We start from the raw sequence: 15,100 nt of genomic DNA on the forward strand, positions 1-15,100 counted from the left end.
GCCCAGAATTTCAGGGTAACCTGGGCAACACAGTGAAGCCTCACACGTGGTGTGGTATGGTTTTTAAAGACAGAGTCTTACTATGTCTCCCTGGCTCACCTAGACTTACCTATGTAAGCCAGGTTGGCCTCACACCCATAAAGATGCCCAAGGCTTCCTCTGCCTCCAGGTGCTGGGATTAGAGTCATGCACTACCAGGCCTGGCTTCCCATTTTAAAATAAGTAAACACATGAATAAATAAATAAATACACCTAGAACATATAATAAAAATCCCTCAGCCTCATCAAACACCATGACTGTTTCCATGCCCTAGATTACATCCCAATGCCTAGGAAACCTGCATTTGTAAACCACATCCACAAACAGCTAAAATCACAAATATTCACAGAAGCCAGTTTGGCACCCACCCGGGTGATGCTCACAGGCACTATGCTAAGTATGATGTCCTCCCCAGGCAACCATAGAACAAGCCCCTGACCTGCTTGCTGGGTGCCAGTCGCTAAGGAAGGAAATAACTGCCCCTCCCTATCAGATGTGATGAAGATATCCTGGGTCACAGTCAGATGGTTGCACACGGGCACACACACCTGCAATGTGGTGTGTAATCTCAGACGTGAGCGATGGAAGCAGGAGGATCAGGAGTTCAAGGCCATCCTCCACCACATGTCAAATTTGAAAATAGCCTGGGCTATGTGAGACTTCGCTTTAAAAGAAAACAAACTTCAGTGAAATGTACATTTAACGCAGCTGCATTTTAGACAGAATGGTTTATGGAGCGTGTGCCGTTTTTTTTTTGGATTTTCGAGACAGGGTTTCTCTGTAGCTTTGGAGCCTGTCCTGGAACTAACTCTTGTAGACCAGGCTGGTCTCGAACTCCCAGAGATCCGCCTGCCTCTGCCTCCCGAGTGCTGGGACGTGTGCCGTTTTAATTGCATCTATATGTTAAAAAGGCTTTCACAAAAGCAAAGCTCAATACAGAACTACAGCTTGGTGGGGAAGCACTCAGGTGCCAGGGACAAGGCCCTAAGCTTCATTCCCCTGCAGAAAGACAAAACATTTTATAAATATTTAAAATAAATATTTTTTTAACAGCAAAGGACAATATGACAACTGAGAAGGCTGGAGAGATGGCTCAGTGGTTATGAGCACTTACTCTTGCAGAGGACATGGGTTCAGTTACCAGAACCCACAAGGCAGCTCACAACCATCTCTAACTCCTGTCCCAAAGGGTCCAACGCCCTCTTCTGGTCTCCACAAGCACTGCATGCACATGGTGCAGGCAAAAACACCTACATACACAGAATAAAAAATAAAATCTCAAGCCGGGCGGTGGTGGTGCAGTACTTAGGAGGCAGAGGCAGATGGATCTCTGTGAGTTCAAGGCCAGCCTGGTCTACAGAGATAGTTCCAGGACAGGCTGCAAAGCTACACAGAGAAACCCTGTCTCAAAAAACCAATAAATAAATAAATACCTCTTTTATGTGTGAAATACATAAATAAATGACAACCAGCTGCCTGCATACATGAGGCCCTGGGTCGAACATAGGGTGGGTGAGCAATTTTTTCCCACATATTTCTTTATAGAAAAGAGGTGGGCTTACCACTGCCTGTATATCTCAGGTGAGTGGAAGGGGACCATTTACAAGAGTTGGTTCTTGCCTTGTTCCAAGGACCACACTCTAAGCGCTCATCAAGTTTAGCAGGCAGGCACCTTCAAGAGCTGAGTCATCTCATGGGTCTCTACCTGGCATTAATAACATTAATTATACTTTAAAAGGAAAAGGGATCTTCACAGACCTCGAAAGAACGTTACTCAACTTCATATGGAAAAGCAAAAAACCCAGGATAGCCAAAAACAATCCTGTACAATAAAAGAACTTCTGGAGGCATCACCATCCCTGACTTGAAACTCTACCACAGAGCTACAGTACTGAAAACAGCCTGATATTGGCATAAAAACAGACAGGAGGACCAATGGAACCAAATAAAAGTCCCAGATATTAATCCACACACCTTCAAACACCTGATTTTTGACAAAGAAGCAAAAAAAATCAAATGGGAAAAAAAGCATATTTAATATTTAACAAGTGCTGCTGGCATAACTGGATATCAACATATAGAAGAATGAAAATAGACCCATATCTATCACCATGCACAAAACTCAAGTCCAAATGGATCAAAGACCTCAACATAAAGCCAGCCACACTGAACCTTATAGAAGAGAAAGTGGGAAGTATACTTGAACGCATGGCACAGGGAATCACTTCCTAAATATAACCCCAGTAGGACAGACACTGCAAGAAACAATTAATGGGACCTCCTGAAACTGAGAAGCTTCTGTAAAGCAAAGGACACGGTCAACAAGACAAAACAACAGCCTACAGAATGGGAAAAGATCTTCACTAACCCCACATCAGACAGAGGTCTGATCTCCAAAATACACAAAGAACTCAAGAAATTGGTCATCAAAAGAACAAATAATCCAATAAAAAAAAAAATGGAGTACAGACCTAAACAGAGAACTCTCAACAGAGGAATCTAAAATGGCTGAAAGACACTTAAGGGAAATGTTCAACATCCTTAGTCATCAGAGAAATGCAAATCAAAACAACTCTGAGATTCTATCTTACACCTGTAAGAATGGCCAAGATCAAAAACACTGATGACAACTTATGCTGGAGAGGTTGTAGGTTAAAGGGAACACTCCTGCATTGCTGGTGGGAATGCAAGCTGGTACAGCCACTTTGGATGGCAGTGTGGCAATTTCTCAGAAAATTAGGAAACAACCTCCCTCAAGACCCAGCAATATCACTTTTGGGTATATATCCAAAGGATGCTCAATCATGCCACAAGGACATGTGCTCAACTATGTTCATAGCAGCTTTGTTTGTCATAGCCAGAACCTGGAAACAACCTAAATGCCCCTTGACCCAAGAATGGAAAATGGATGGAGCTGGAAAACATCATTTTGAGTGAGGTAACCCAGACACAGAAAGACAATTATCACATGTACTCACTCATATGTGGTTTTTAAACATAAAGCAAAGAAAACCAGCCCACAAATCACAATCCCAGAGAACTTAGACAACAATGAGGACCCTAAGAGAGGCATACGTGGATCTAATCTACATGAGAAGTAGAAAAAGACAAGATCTCCTGAGTAAATTGGGAGTAAAATGGGGACTTTGGGGAAGGGTTGAAGGGGAGAAGAGAGGTAGGAGGGAAGCAGAGAAAAATGTAGAGCTCAATAAAAAATCAATTTAAAAAAAAAAAAAAAGGAAAAAGGGAGAACGTCTCATCACACAGTCCAGGGGGCTTCTGCCTCTCTCTGTCTGCCACATCCTGGAAAGACAAGTGTCATTCAATTCACACTAAGACTTTTTTCTAATTTATTTTAATATTTTTTATTATGTGTATACGTGAGGGACTGGACTGGTTTTTCTCCCAGGAAGTCTCCAAGAGTGACAACCAGCACCCATATGGAAGATCAAGGCACCTGTGGGGTCAGCCCTGACAAGAACCCACTTGAACAGGGCCAACCCTTCATATGGACACATGGGTCCTCTTCAGGAGACGGCACTTCGGCTGGAGAAATGACTCATTGGTTAAGAACACTGGCTGCTCTTCCAGAAGATCTGAATTTGGTTCCCAGCACCAATATGGCAATACACAACTCCAGTCCCAGGAGATCCGATGCCTACTTCTGGCACCAGGTGCACACAATATATAGACATATATGCAGGCAAAACATCCATACTCATAATAAACAAATCAGATTTAAGTAAATAAGAGAAAGACGCCTTCTGGCCTGAATGATACCAGGGAGCTGGCTAGTTGCAGGGGCAAAGTCCAGAGTGACACTGGGCTGCCTTAAACATTTAACAGGACAATAGCAGACTTGGATGCCCTCCACCAAGGCTTACTGAGCTACAGAGAGTGTCACACAGGGTCCACACATCCTCCCAGGTACAGAGCCAGCACTGTGTTTTATGGAAGGTGCCACAACAGATCCTATGTTTTCATTAATTCCACCTTCAGCCAGACTCCAGGCGGCACTGCAGGAATCCTCATACTACAAAGCATCCCAGCTCCCAGGAAAAGGAGAGCAGGACAAGCAAAGTGAGACAGGCCCTGCAGACATCATATCCTTAACCCCAAACCGATTCCAAAGGCACAAATCCCAGCTCTCACAAGGCTGGCGCGAAAGCCAAGGACAAGACTAGCATAGGCTATAAAGTGAAACTTGGACGCAAGAAAGGCAGTAAATAAGTAAAACAGAGGCAATGGGCAGCAATGGCACATGCCTTTAAGTCCAGCACCCGAAAGGCAGAGGCAGGTAGATCTCGGAGTTTGAGGTCACCCTGGTCTACAGCACTAGTTCCAGGACAGGTAGGGCTACACAGAGAAACCCTGTCTTAAAAAAACAAAAAGACCACTAAAAGATAGATGTCATAAACAAATAGATGTAAGAAATATACAAGATGCAGAGTAATTCAGAAAGATACCCAATATGGATAACTTGCTTCCACATACATGTGCATATACGTGCACACATGAACATGTGCTTATGGCCCTGCTAGGTCATCTTGCACCAAGTCCCCATCCACCAGCACATCGTTTGAAAGTTGACAATCTATTTGCAGCAGACCCAAAGACAGGGACAATGACCTGCTGTGGCCTGAGTGAGTACCCAAAGAGCTGGCTCTCAAATGGCTCCCTTTGTAATGTTTCTACCAGCAGGAAATGGGACAAAGGTATCAATCCTTGCAGCGAGCTGAAGAAAGGCCCTGTACAAGCTCCAATAAACAGATTTTCTTGATAAGAAAATCAAGGTCAAGTGAGATTCTTCTGTGAGATTAAGGAAGTGAGGTAGGCCACTCAAGCAACCTGCAAGGGTCAGACACAGGAGTGGAGTCAGGCTGGCGGCCTCCCGAGCTGCGGCCCACTTCCCACATTATGAGTGCTCACTGACTTACGTGCCAGCCTTTCTACCAGGTCTGGCCACACTTTCTTTCTTTTCTTTATTTATGAATTTGGTTTTTTAAGACAAGGTTTCTCTGCATAGCCCTGGCTGTACTGAACTCACTCTGTAGACCAGGCTGGCCTTGAACTCAGAGATCCACCTGAAACTCAGATTAAAGGTGTGCAGCACCATGTCTATCTTGACACTTATTAAATACTCAGACCCACAAGAGAACAGGGACACAGGAGAGTTAAGCAGTGGGCTTCCAGGTCACTCAGTCACCAAGGGCAGAGGTCCCATCCCACACTTATTTTTACCTTTGCAGGAAGTGTGTGTGTGCAGGTGTGTGTGTGCAGGGCACTCATGCCATGGTATGAGGGTGGAGGTCAGGGAACCACCTCAGGCATCACCTGACTGAGACAGGGTCTCACTGCAACAGCTACAGGGCTAGCTGACCTGAGCGTCCAGGAATGTTCTCAGTCTCCACTTCCAATCTTGCTGTAGCAGCACTGGAGTTACAGGCGAGTTCTGCACTCAGGTCCCATCTCCCTGGCCCCTGTCTTTAAAGCTTTCTTCCTTCAACAGCTTGGGAACTGAAAGCAGAGGATGATGGGAACCCATCTATATGACACTGTCTCTCTCCTAAACTTTCCACTGCTTGGTGTCCTTCCCAGTGCATGCTCCTTGGAGGTGTCTGGTAAAGTCTTGTTAAATTCATGACTTGGATGTACCAGGCCAGAAGTTTCCTCTTTCAATGGGTTGGCTCACATGTCTTTAAAGGGCTCTCCACTCTGTTAGGTCCACGCTCCAGTATCCTAGGGTTTCTCTGGGTCAAATGCAAAAGACCACAATGCACTTCACAGCCCCACCTCCCTTGACAGCCATGTTTTGCACCCAAAGCATCTCAGCCAGGCCTCCTGGCCATAAAACCATTCTGTCACTTAGGAAAAATTATGCAATTGTAACTCTGACAGCCAGAGAGATGGCCCTGTGGGGTACAATGAGAAAAGTCACACACAAGACATTTGAGAACATATCAAAGTTTCCAGGCTACATAAAGATCCATCGGCTGTTAGAAGCTAGCGGGGGGGGGGGGGGGGGGGGGGGGGTAGTCTAGTCACCAGTCATCCTGGTGAAGTGAACTAAAAGCCCCGCTGACTGAAGCAGACCCAGGTAGGAGCGGACCCTGAAGCTCCTGGAGCTGGATGACTTTTACTGGGTTCCTCAACTCCCTCCTCCATACAACAGGAGGAAGGACACTGCCACCCAGCTCCCAGGAAAGGTACGATGGGACAGGAACAGGTACTTGCCAAACACTAAGGCCCAAGACTCCTATGCCAGAGAGTTCTAGTACAAGGGCCAGTGCAGCCGCATAGTCAATACGGAAGCAAGAGACCTAAACAAATGCTCTCTAGGAGGTCACAACTGTCCTTGAAGACAGGAAATGGCCTCTTCCAGGCTAGAACGTGAGGTTGAGAGCAAAGAGCTCCAGCTATCCAGCAGGGACAGCCAAAAAAAAAAAAAAAAAAAAAAAAAGGAGCCTGCTTCTGCTGGGAACGGCTTAGACACAAGGTCAGTGTGATGCCCAGCACCCAAACTGAAGAGCCCACTCTCCAAAACTCTCACTCTCGGGAGTCTGTCAGACAGCGCAGATGCCCTGCGGGCAGTGCACACTGCACACCCCACCCCACCCCCCGCGCCCCTTACTGAGCTACTGTACACACGCCAGCTAGCCTAGGCTTCCACTTTCGTGAACCGAAACCGCAGGGTAACCTTGAGGCTGCCCTCCCTGCCGTGAGAGGCGGGGGAGAGCGGGGTGAATGAGCTTGCTCATCAGCGCCAGCTTCCTTTGGGGACCCACATCTAAGCAGCACCCCCAAAGGAGCAAGACTGGGGAGGGTGCGTAGGTTAGAACAATCCTTTACCCCTATTGTGTGAGATGACCCACTCACTCCCTTTTCCTGGGCAATAAAGCCTTTGAAGGGATGAGTTCTCCCTTCTCACACCTGCGCTCCTCTCAGCTGAGGCGGGGTTCTAAAGGAACAGCGGGTCCGGGCCTGCTCTCACGGAGGCACCCATCCGTATGTGCTCCCACTGCGCTGGGCATCCTCCTCACCACCCTCTGGAGCCTGAGTTATCCTTTCCCAACCCCGCAGGAGGCTGAGCTCAGACTATAAGGCGCCGAGCCGAGCCCGGGGTGGGGCAAGCCCTGTAGGACGAACAAGAAGACGGAGGATAGACCCTTTGCCAGTCTCCCTGTCCCAGTGTCCCTGCACTGCCCGGTCTACGAAGCCCGAGGCTCCTCAGGACTGCGGCCGCCGCCCTTGGGATGCAGCCAGAGGCCGGTGGGAGGAGCCGGCGAGCCGGCCGGGTTCTGCAGCATGGCGGGGAGCATCCCTAAGGAGGGTACGCGGAGGTCCAGGGTGGGGACCGGGAAAAGGATCCAGGGCGGGGTCCCGGGAGAGGATCCTGGACCTGGGTCCAAAGATAGGGTCCAGGGCGGGTTCCAGGGTCGGGGTCCCGGGTGCGTGGAGCCTGGCAGGGCGGCCCAGGATGAGGGCGGCATCCTAGCGAGCCTTAGAGGGAGCATTGCCTCAGCCGGCCCCGGCCCGAGCGAGCGAGCGAGGGAGCAAGGAAGGGTCGACTCGGGAGGCCTCCGTCTTACCGGCAGATCTGGATGGCGGACGGGGTGTCGGTGCCGGGGTCTGACATCGTCTCTGCTACGGCGGAGGACGGCGGGAGCTGAGAACAGGTGTCTAGCAGGCCCAGCGCCGAATGAATGAGCCTGGGAGGCGCCATGGAGGGGGAGGAAGAAGGCGGGGCCATGGCGCCTGAGAGGCGGGGCCTGCGCGGAGGCGGCGAATCACAAGCGGACGCCCCCCGGAGGCCCCGCCCACGCCCAGGCCCCTCCCCTCTCCCCTGCCCAGAGGCCTCCACGGCCCTCGGCGCCGGCGGGGGCGGCGAGCTCGATCGGGAGCGGGGGAGGCCGTGGGACTCCACTTCCAGAAGGTTCGGTGGCCGTTGGGTGGCGCGAGCGCGGACGGACGCCCGCGAGCGAGGGCGCGAGCGCGCACTCCACGCGCCGGCGCGGAACAGGCGAGCGGCCGGTACCACGCAGGCCGGAGGCCGAGGAGCCAAGAGTCCCCCTTCGCCGAGCGTCTACGGGGCGTTCCTGGGCGCCCGCGCGGCGATTCGCTGCCCAGCCGGGACGGCCACCCGATGAGGTCACGGGGGGGGGGGGGGGAGGCCCGACCCGGACGGGGACGGGATCGGTGCCCGCGAGCTGCGAGCCGCGAGCCGCGAGCCGCGAGCCGCGCGCCGACCCGGGGCGTCCGGCCTAGGCCTCCTGGACAGGCAGGCATTGGCTCCGGTAGCCGACCCGGAACCCGGGGACCCTGTGGGCCGCAGACCCTCCCCTACCCCAGCACCGCCTCTGCTTACACTGTCCAGGTCGCCTCCAAAGAGATATCCTGGGACCCCCAAGCGCAAGCTGGGGGCAGCCGCTGCCCCAAAGGTGCCTAAGATGCCTAGAAATCGAGTCCGTCCAAGTCGCAGGCCACAGAAGCCACCAAAGAAGGGAAATGTTGACACCCCTACCTATATTATTGCAGGGCTTCTGCGACCTGTGCAATTTCCCAAGAAAAACGGACCCATTAACAGAACTTCGACCCACTTAACTAAAGCCCGCTAGCCCCGAGAGAGCTGCCACTTCTGAATACCAGGTGCCAGCAGATGGAACTTAGTGATAAAAGCCTTGCCTAGCAGGCACATGTTACACACCCCAGCCTTCCCTGGGATTTCGCAATTATTATTCAAAGGGTTCAGTTTTTAGGGCTGGGAGTAGAGGGTGAGTGGCAGTGCCTTCTACCCTGTGTTCTCCTCCCGGCGTTTACGCATAAATTGAGAAAGCCCTCCAGGGTTTAGGTACTGTTAAAATACCACCACTTCCCCTTATAGGGTCCAGATCTAAGAGGAAGGTATTGCTAAGCCTAGAGCTTTTCTTATTTACTAGCTGGGTCTCACAACACCCCCAAACCCCTGAGAGCATTAAGTCTGGCAGAATAATAGAATGGGATTTTCTGGGCTAGAGAGATACCACAGAACTTAACTGCTGCTCTTGTAAAGGGCCTAAATTCGGTTCCTAGCACGCACCCACATAGTGGTACATCTGTAACGCTAGATCCAGGGGACCCGATGCCTCTTTTGAGATTTTTCCAGCACCTGCCCATAACATACACTACACTTACATAAATGTTAGAAATAAAATGCGGTGGTGGCGCACGCCTTTAATCCCAGCACTTGGGAGGCCAAGGCAGGCGGATCTCTGAGATCGAGGCCAGCATGGTCTACAAGAGCTAGTTCCAGGACAGCCAGGTCTTTTAAACAGAGAAACTCTGTCTCGAAAAAAAAAGAAAAGAAAGAAAGAAAAGAAGAAAAGAAAGAGTGACTAGATCGGGGGTTGTGACGTGCAATTCTACAGTACAGAATAGCGTAGTGCCATTTATATGATGTTCTGAAAGTTCTAAGCTATTGTGGAAACAGAACTACGGTTGCCAGCAGGAACAAAAGACTAGAAACAGGTGTGAGGGAAGGCTCTAGAGTGATAATAGTCCATGACTTTCTTGGGTGTGTTAGTCGGGGTTCTCTAGAGTAACAACTTCCAGAGTAAATCTCTCTGTATATACAGAAAGGAACTTATTAGAATGGTTTACAGGCTGTGGTCCAGCTAATCCAACAATGGCTGCCCATGAGCCGGAAGTCCAAGAGTCCAGTAGCTGTTCCCTCCGGGGTCTCAACTGGTCTCCAGTATATACCCAAATCCCAAAGAAGTAGGCCCCAGTGCCAGTGAAGTAATGGACTTGGAAGCGAGGCGAGAGCGAGCTGACAAAGAGCAAATGCTTTCTCCTTCCACGTTCATATATAAGCTTCCATCAGAAGGCAGGGCCCAGATCAGAGGTAGGTCTTCCTACCTCAAAAGATCTGGATTAAAGGCATTTCTTCCTACCTAAAAAACCCAGATTAGAGGTGGATTGTCCCACTGCAAATTAAGCAAAATCCCTCACAGGTGTCCCATCTGTTTTGGGGTTTTGGTTCATTCCAGATGTAGTTGACAGCCAGCACATAGGTCTTAGATAAGTTTTTCAAAACTCACAGAATGTAGAGCCAAATATATATGCATCCTTAGAACTATGTGTAAACTTCTCAAAAAAAATTGTCACCTGTGCCGGCACACAAAAATATACAACATTTATATAGAACAGATACAAATTCTAGCACAGTTACACTCTGAAATACTGTTCTTGCCCCTTAGCTTCACTTGGAATGCATCAAAGAAATAAGGTTTCCAGGTGGGTATAGAGATAGCATGCTGGTTAAATTTTGTCAACTTGTCACAAACTAGAATCACCTGGGAAGAGGGAAGCCAAATTGGGGAATTGTCTCCATCACAGTGGTCTGTGGGCATGTAGGAGATCCCTCTTTGGGCTAACACTCCCTCCGTTGCTAAGCAACAGTGCTGGTGGGTGTGCTCTGGTCTTTGCAGCCTCTTCCTCTTTGAGATAGCTTTCTGGTTTCTTCTCAAACTACTAGACCCTTTCTGTCCCTCAGTGTCAGCAGAACTCCTCAGAAATGCTGCTTGCAGGGGCTGGAGAGATAGCTCAGTGGTTAAGAGCATTGACTGTTCTTCCAAAGGATCTGAGTTCTATTCCCAGCAACCACATGGTGGCTCACAACCATCTGTAATGAGATCTGGTGCCCTCTTCTGGCATGCAGGCATACATGGAGGAAGAATGTTGTATACATAATAAAAAATAAAATCTTAAAAAAAAAAAAAATGCTGCTTGCAAGCACAGCCCCTGCCCTCCCGTCTTCCCAGTCTCCACTGAGATCACTCCATCTAGATTTTTCTCCTTACCACAACACTTCAATTCCTTCCCATTCAATAAGCCCTAAAATTCTCCCAGAGAAGCCAACTTCCTGACTCACCGTGATCTCTTTGCTCTGGGAGCACTCTCTTCTAGGTTCTCCCTCCACACCCCCACACCTGTCTTCACCCCCCCATGGCCAAATTCTTCCTTCTGCTCTGCTCTCTTCCACTCCCTCTCCACCGTCCACCCCAGAACAGCCTTCTGCTTCCCACTCTTAATGATTTATCTCTCCTCTACATGGCACACAGCTGCAGCCAGCCTCGCCTGTCCCTCAGATTCCAGAGTCATATGACTGTGCTGGCAAAGGTGTTTTCATTTTTGTTGTGGGCTATTTGTACCCTGTGTGAAGAAGGGGTGCTGTGATTGGTGTGATAAAAAGCTGAATGATCAATAGCTAGGAGAAGAATGTGGGCAGAACTTCCAGGCAGAGAGAGAACTCTGGGAAGAAAGGCAGAGTCGCCAGCCAGAGGAAGCAGGATGCGCAGTGCAGAGATGAAGTAATGCGCCTCGTGGAAGAATGTAGACTTAAAAAATTACCAGTTAAGGGGGCTGCAGGGATGGCTCAGAGGTTAAGAGCATTGCCTGCTCCTCCAAAGGTCCTGAATTCAATTCCCAGCAACCACATGGTGGCTCACAACCATCTGTAATGGGGTCTGGTGCCCTCTTCTGGCCTTCAGGCATATACACAGACAGAGTAGTGTATTAAATAAATAAAAAAATATTTTAAAAAAATTACGAGTTGGGGCCGGGCGGTGGTGGCGCACGCCTTTAATCCCAGCACTTGGGAGGCAGAGGCAGGCGGATCTCTGTGAGTTCGAGACCAGCCTGGTCTACAAGAGCTAGTTCCAGGACAGGCTCCAAAACAACAGAGAAACCCTGTCTCGAAAAACCAAAAAAAAAAAAAAAAATTACGAGTTGGGGCTGGAGAGATGGCTCAGTGGTTAAGAGCATTGCCTGTTCTTCCAAAGGTCCTGAGTTCAATTCCCAGCAACCACATGGTGGCTCACAGCCATCTGTAATGAGGTCTGGTGCCCTCTTCTGGCTTGCAGGCATACACACAGACAAAAATTGTATTCATAATAAATAAATAAAATATTAAAAAAAAAATTACGAGTTAAGTTTTAAGAACTAGTTAGGAACAAACCTAAACTAAGGCCAAGATTTTATAATTAATAATTAAGTCTACAAGTCATAATTTTCAGACTGTCTGCACCTTCAAAAAAGTACTATTATGAATTTTTTAAGGATCGAAACAATATCAATATGTAACCCATCATCATATCATTTATGCCCTGGCAATGCTGAAGCTTGCATGGGCAGCCCGTTTATGGCGCTTCTCCAGTTGTTCCTATCCTGGGCAATCCTAGATGCCTGTGTTATTGTCATACCCAAGTTCCAGTCTTCCTCTATGCTGTCTAGCCAGTGTTTTCTGGGCCTTCCTCTTTGCCTTATCCTGTGCACTCTTCCAAGCAGTGCTATCTTCGGGTATCTGCGTCATTCATTTTCATAACATGGCCGAAGTAGCTCAAGCATTGGTGCCGTATCCTGTAGTTTACTTCATTCTGTAGATAGAAATGTTTCTTAATGTCATCGTTGTGCAACCTGTCTCAGTGTGATGCCTAGAATCCTGCTGAGACGTTCCATCTTATACACATTCAGTCACTGTTCTGAGGAAGAGACCTGTTCAGTCATTCTCATCAGCTCAGACCATGAAAACCAGTATGGAAGCCAGGTGGTGATGGCGCAGGCCTTTAATCCCAGCACTCGGGAGACAGAGGCAGGGGGATCTCCATGAGTTCGAGACCAGCCTGGACTACAAGAGCTAGTTCCAAGACAGGCTCCAAAGCCACAGAGAAACCCTGTCTCCAAAAACAAAACAACAAACAAAAGAAACCCAGTATGGAATATGTAATCCAGGTCAACATCAAACTCTATCCTCGCCGGGCGGTGGTGGCGCACGCCTTTAATCCCAGCACTCGGGAGGCAGAGGCAGGCGGATCTCTGTGAGTTCGAGGCCAGCCTGGTCTACAAGAGCTAGTTCCAGGACAGGAATCAAAAGCTACGGAGAAACCCTGTCTCAAAAAAAAAAAAAAAAAAATCCTCCTGTGTCAATTTTCCAGATGCAAGCAGCATTTGCTACTCTTTCCAAAGTTCCCAGCCCCAGGAGAGGGGCTCACAACCTTCTCTAACTCCAGCTCCAGGGAGTCCAGTGCCCTCTCCTGGGTCCCTTATGCATTGCACTCACCTAGCAGGCTTGCTTCCATGCACAGAAGACACCCATGCACAATAATAACTTGTAAAAGGATTTGATGTGTTGGCTCTCCTGATAGGAGTTGCCTGAATGGCCCATCAATGGCTGTCCGCATGCTAGAGAGGCAGAGAACCTGGTCGCTGCTCAGTCCATGAAACTGGGTGCCTCAGCAGTCCCAATCCAAAGCTGCTAAGTCTTCGGTCTGCATTGGAAGGCTGATGTCACTGGAGGGTGACAGCAGCAGAAACAGATGCCCTCCTTCCTCAGGAAGAAGTGGAGACAGTCAGGCAGCATTGTTTTTTCCCCTTGAACTATCTGGGCTGCCCTATCGGAGTACTCTCGAAGACACAACTCAGCTGTATCTCCTAAGTCTATTCTGAATCTCTTCAAGTTGACAACACATACTTAACTACATTGAGTAGGGTGTGTGTGTTGCTTGTGCATGTGCTGATAGGGCTCAAACCTACTTTGTCAAGAGTATAAGACAAGCTTTCTACAACCAAACTACCTGTAGCCAATAACAATCATAGGCTAAAGATTTGGTCCGTGTAGAAGTTTGAATTCACAAATTTTCTGCCATAGAAACAACCAAATGAGCATGGTTCCTGGGAGTGGTCAGTGTGGCCATGTGGCCTGTCCATCTGACTGAATGGCTGCTGAGCTACAGGACTCCAGAGGGATTCTGGGAAAGTGTGCAGATCTTCCATCTCAGCTTGCTTCCATCTTCGCATGGAGTGCAGGACCTCTGAGAGCCTAAAGGAGCATCCAGCCTGTGTGTGAGTCTCAGTAAAGCCCCCTGAAGACCTTCTGGGACAGGATAGTACCAGGGTCAGGGCAACACAGTACAGAATTAAGAGAAAAGGGGCAACACCAGGATGTGTAGCTTTAGAGGAGCTCCCAGCCAGCTGCAGCTCAGTTCCCTGTGTGTGGAGAGCTCAGAGGACCTGCCCATAGGGTCGTGCAAGGAGTAATCGGATGAACGTTTCGGGTGCTTGGAAAGGGGCCTGGTCCAGGGAAACCAAAGGGCTACGTGAACCTGCTGGGAAACCGGGCTGCGCCACAGGGGTGTTGATGAAGTGATTCAAAGAGTCCAGGCCGGGAAGAAGCCCCTTCCTGATGCTGCCCAGTTCAATCTGAGATTGAGAGAGGAGGCGCATGCTGCAGGGTCCCAGGACCTGCATGTCTCCCACATCAGAGGACACAGCCAGGAGAGGGGCCCAGGCCTCCCCATCCTCACGGTTCATCGGTCTCTTCAGCCTATGTTGTATTTTTTGGTTTGTAGATTTGTTTTCTCTCTCACCTCAGAGCACTTATGTGTTAGGAAGAGGTGGAAAATGAGGAAATGAAGGCACACAAGAATGAACGCTTACTGAAACAATACTTTACACACCTGTTTGAAGCCCCTTGCCCAAACGTTGGTGTTTGCCTTTGAGGTAAGAGTCCTGGTGCTGAGGAACCTCAGAGAGCACTCCTCCTCACTCAGAAGCTCAACTGCCGTGTAAACACCACCAAGAGCTTCCTGGGCGTTCCGGGCTAGGGTGTTCATTCACCTGAGAACCTGCTGAGTGTCCTGAGGCTGTGACAATGAGCTGACCAGCACCACTTCTGTCTGCCAGAGCGCCAGATCTTTAGTCTAGCTGTGGAGAGTTCAGCAGCTCACCCTCAAGGCAGAGGCCTACCTGCCCAACACAGCCGTGCTGTTGACTTCACAAGGCACGTGCAAGACTTTGTGCCAACAACCAAATTAGACTGAACCCTAAGAGTATCAGTGGCTCAGGCAGCTGCACCCCAGGAAGAACCCTGTGGTGCCTGCTCTATTCAGAGAAATGGCAGAGATCTTGCCTTCTGTCCTTAGTGCTTACTGGGCAAAGCCCTAAGTATGCTGCCAGCAGGAAGTCTGTGCAACCCCTGAAGGACTTCCCCGCACTTATTGCTACTGGGAGGAGGACCCTGACCTC

The 15,100-nt window shown here is 49.4% G+C and overlaps 1 protein-coding gene across 1 annotated transcript in view; it reads right to left on the minus strand.

The window, feature by feature from the left end:
* Acot7 (acyl-CoA thioesterase 7) overlaps positions 1–8,114 on the minus strand; it is an 88,364-nt gene extending 80,250 nt beyond the window's left edge. The window contains exon 1 of the mRNA XM_057784140.1: positions 7,630–8,114. Within this exon, the coding sequence (XP_057640123.1) occupies positions 7,630–7,790 (161 nt within the window). The 5' untranslated portion in view covers positions 7,791–8,114. The remainder of the gene's footprint in view (positions 1–7,629) is intronic.
* Positions 8,115–15,100: the final 6,986 nt, after the last annotated feature.

This window comes from Chionomys nivalis, chromosome 11 (assembly GCF_950005125.1).
Source record: "Chionomys nivalis chromosome 11, mChiNiv1.1, whole genome shotgun sequence".
Classification (NCBI taxonomy): Eukaryota; Metazoa; Chordata; class Mammalia; order Rodentia; family Cricetidae; genus Chionomys; species Chionomys nivalis.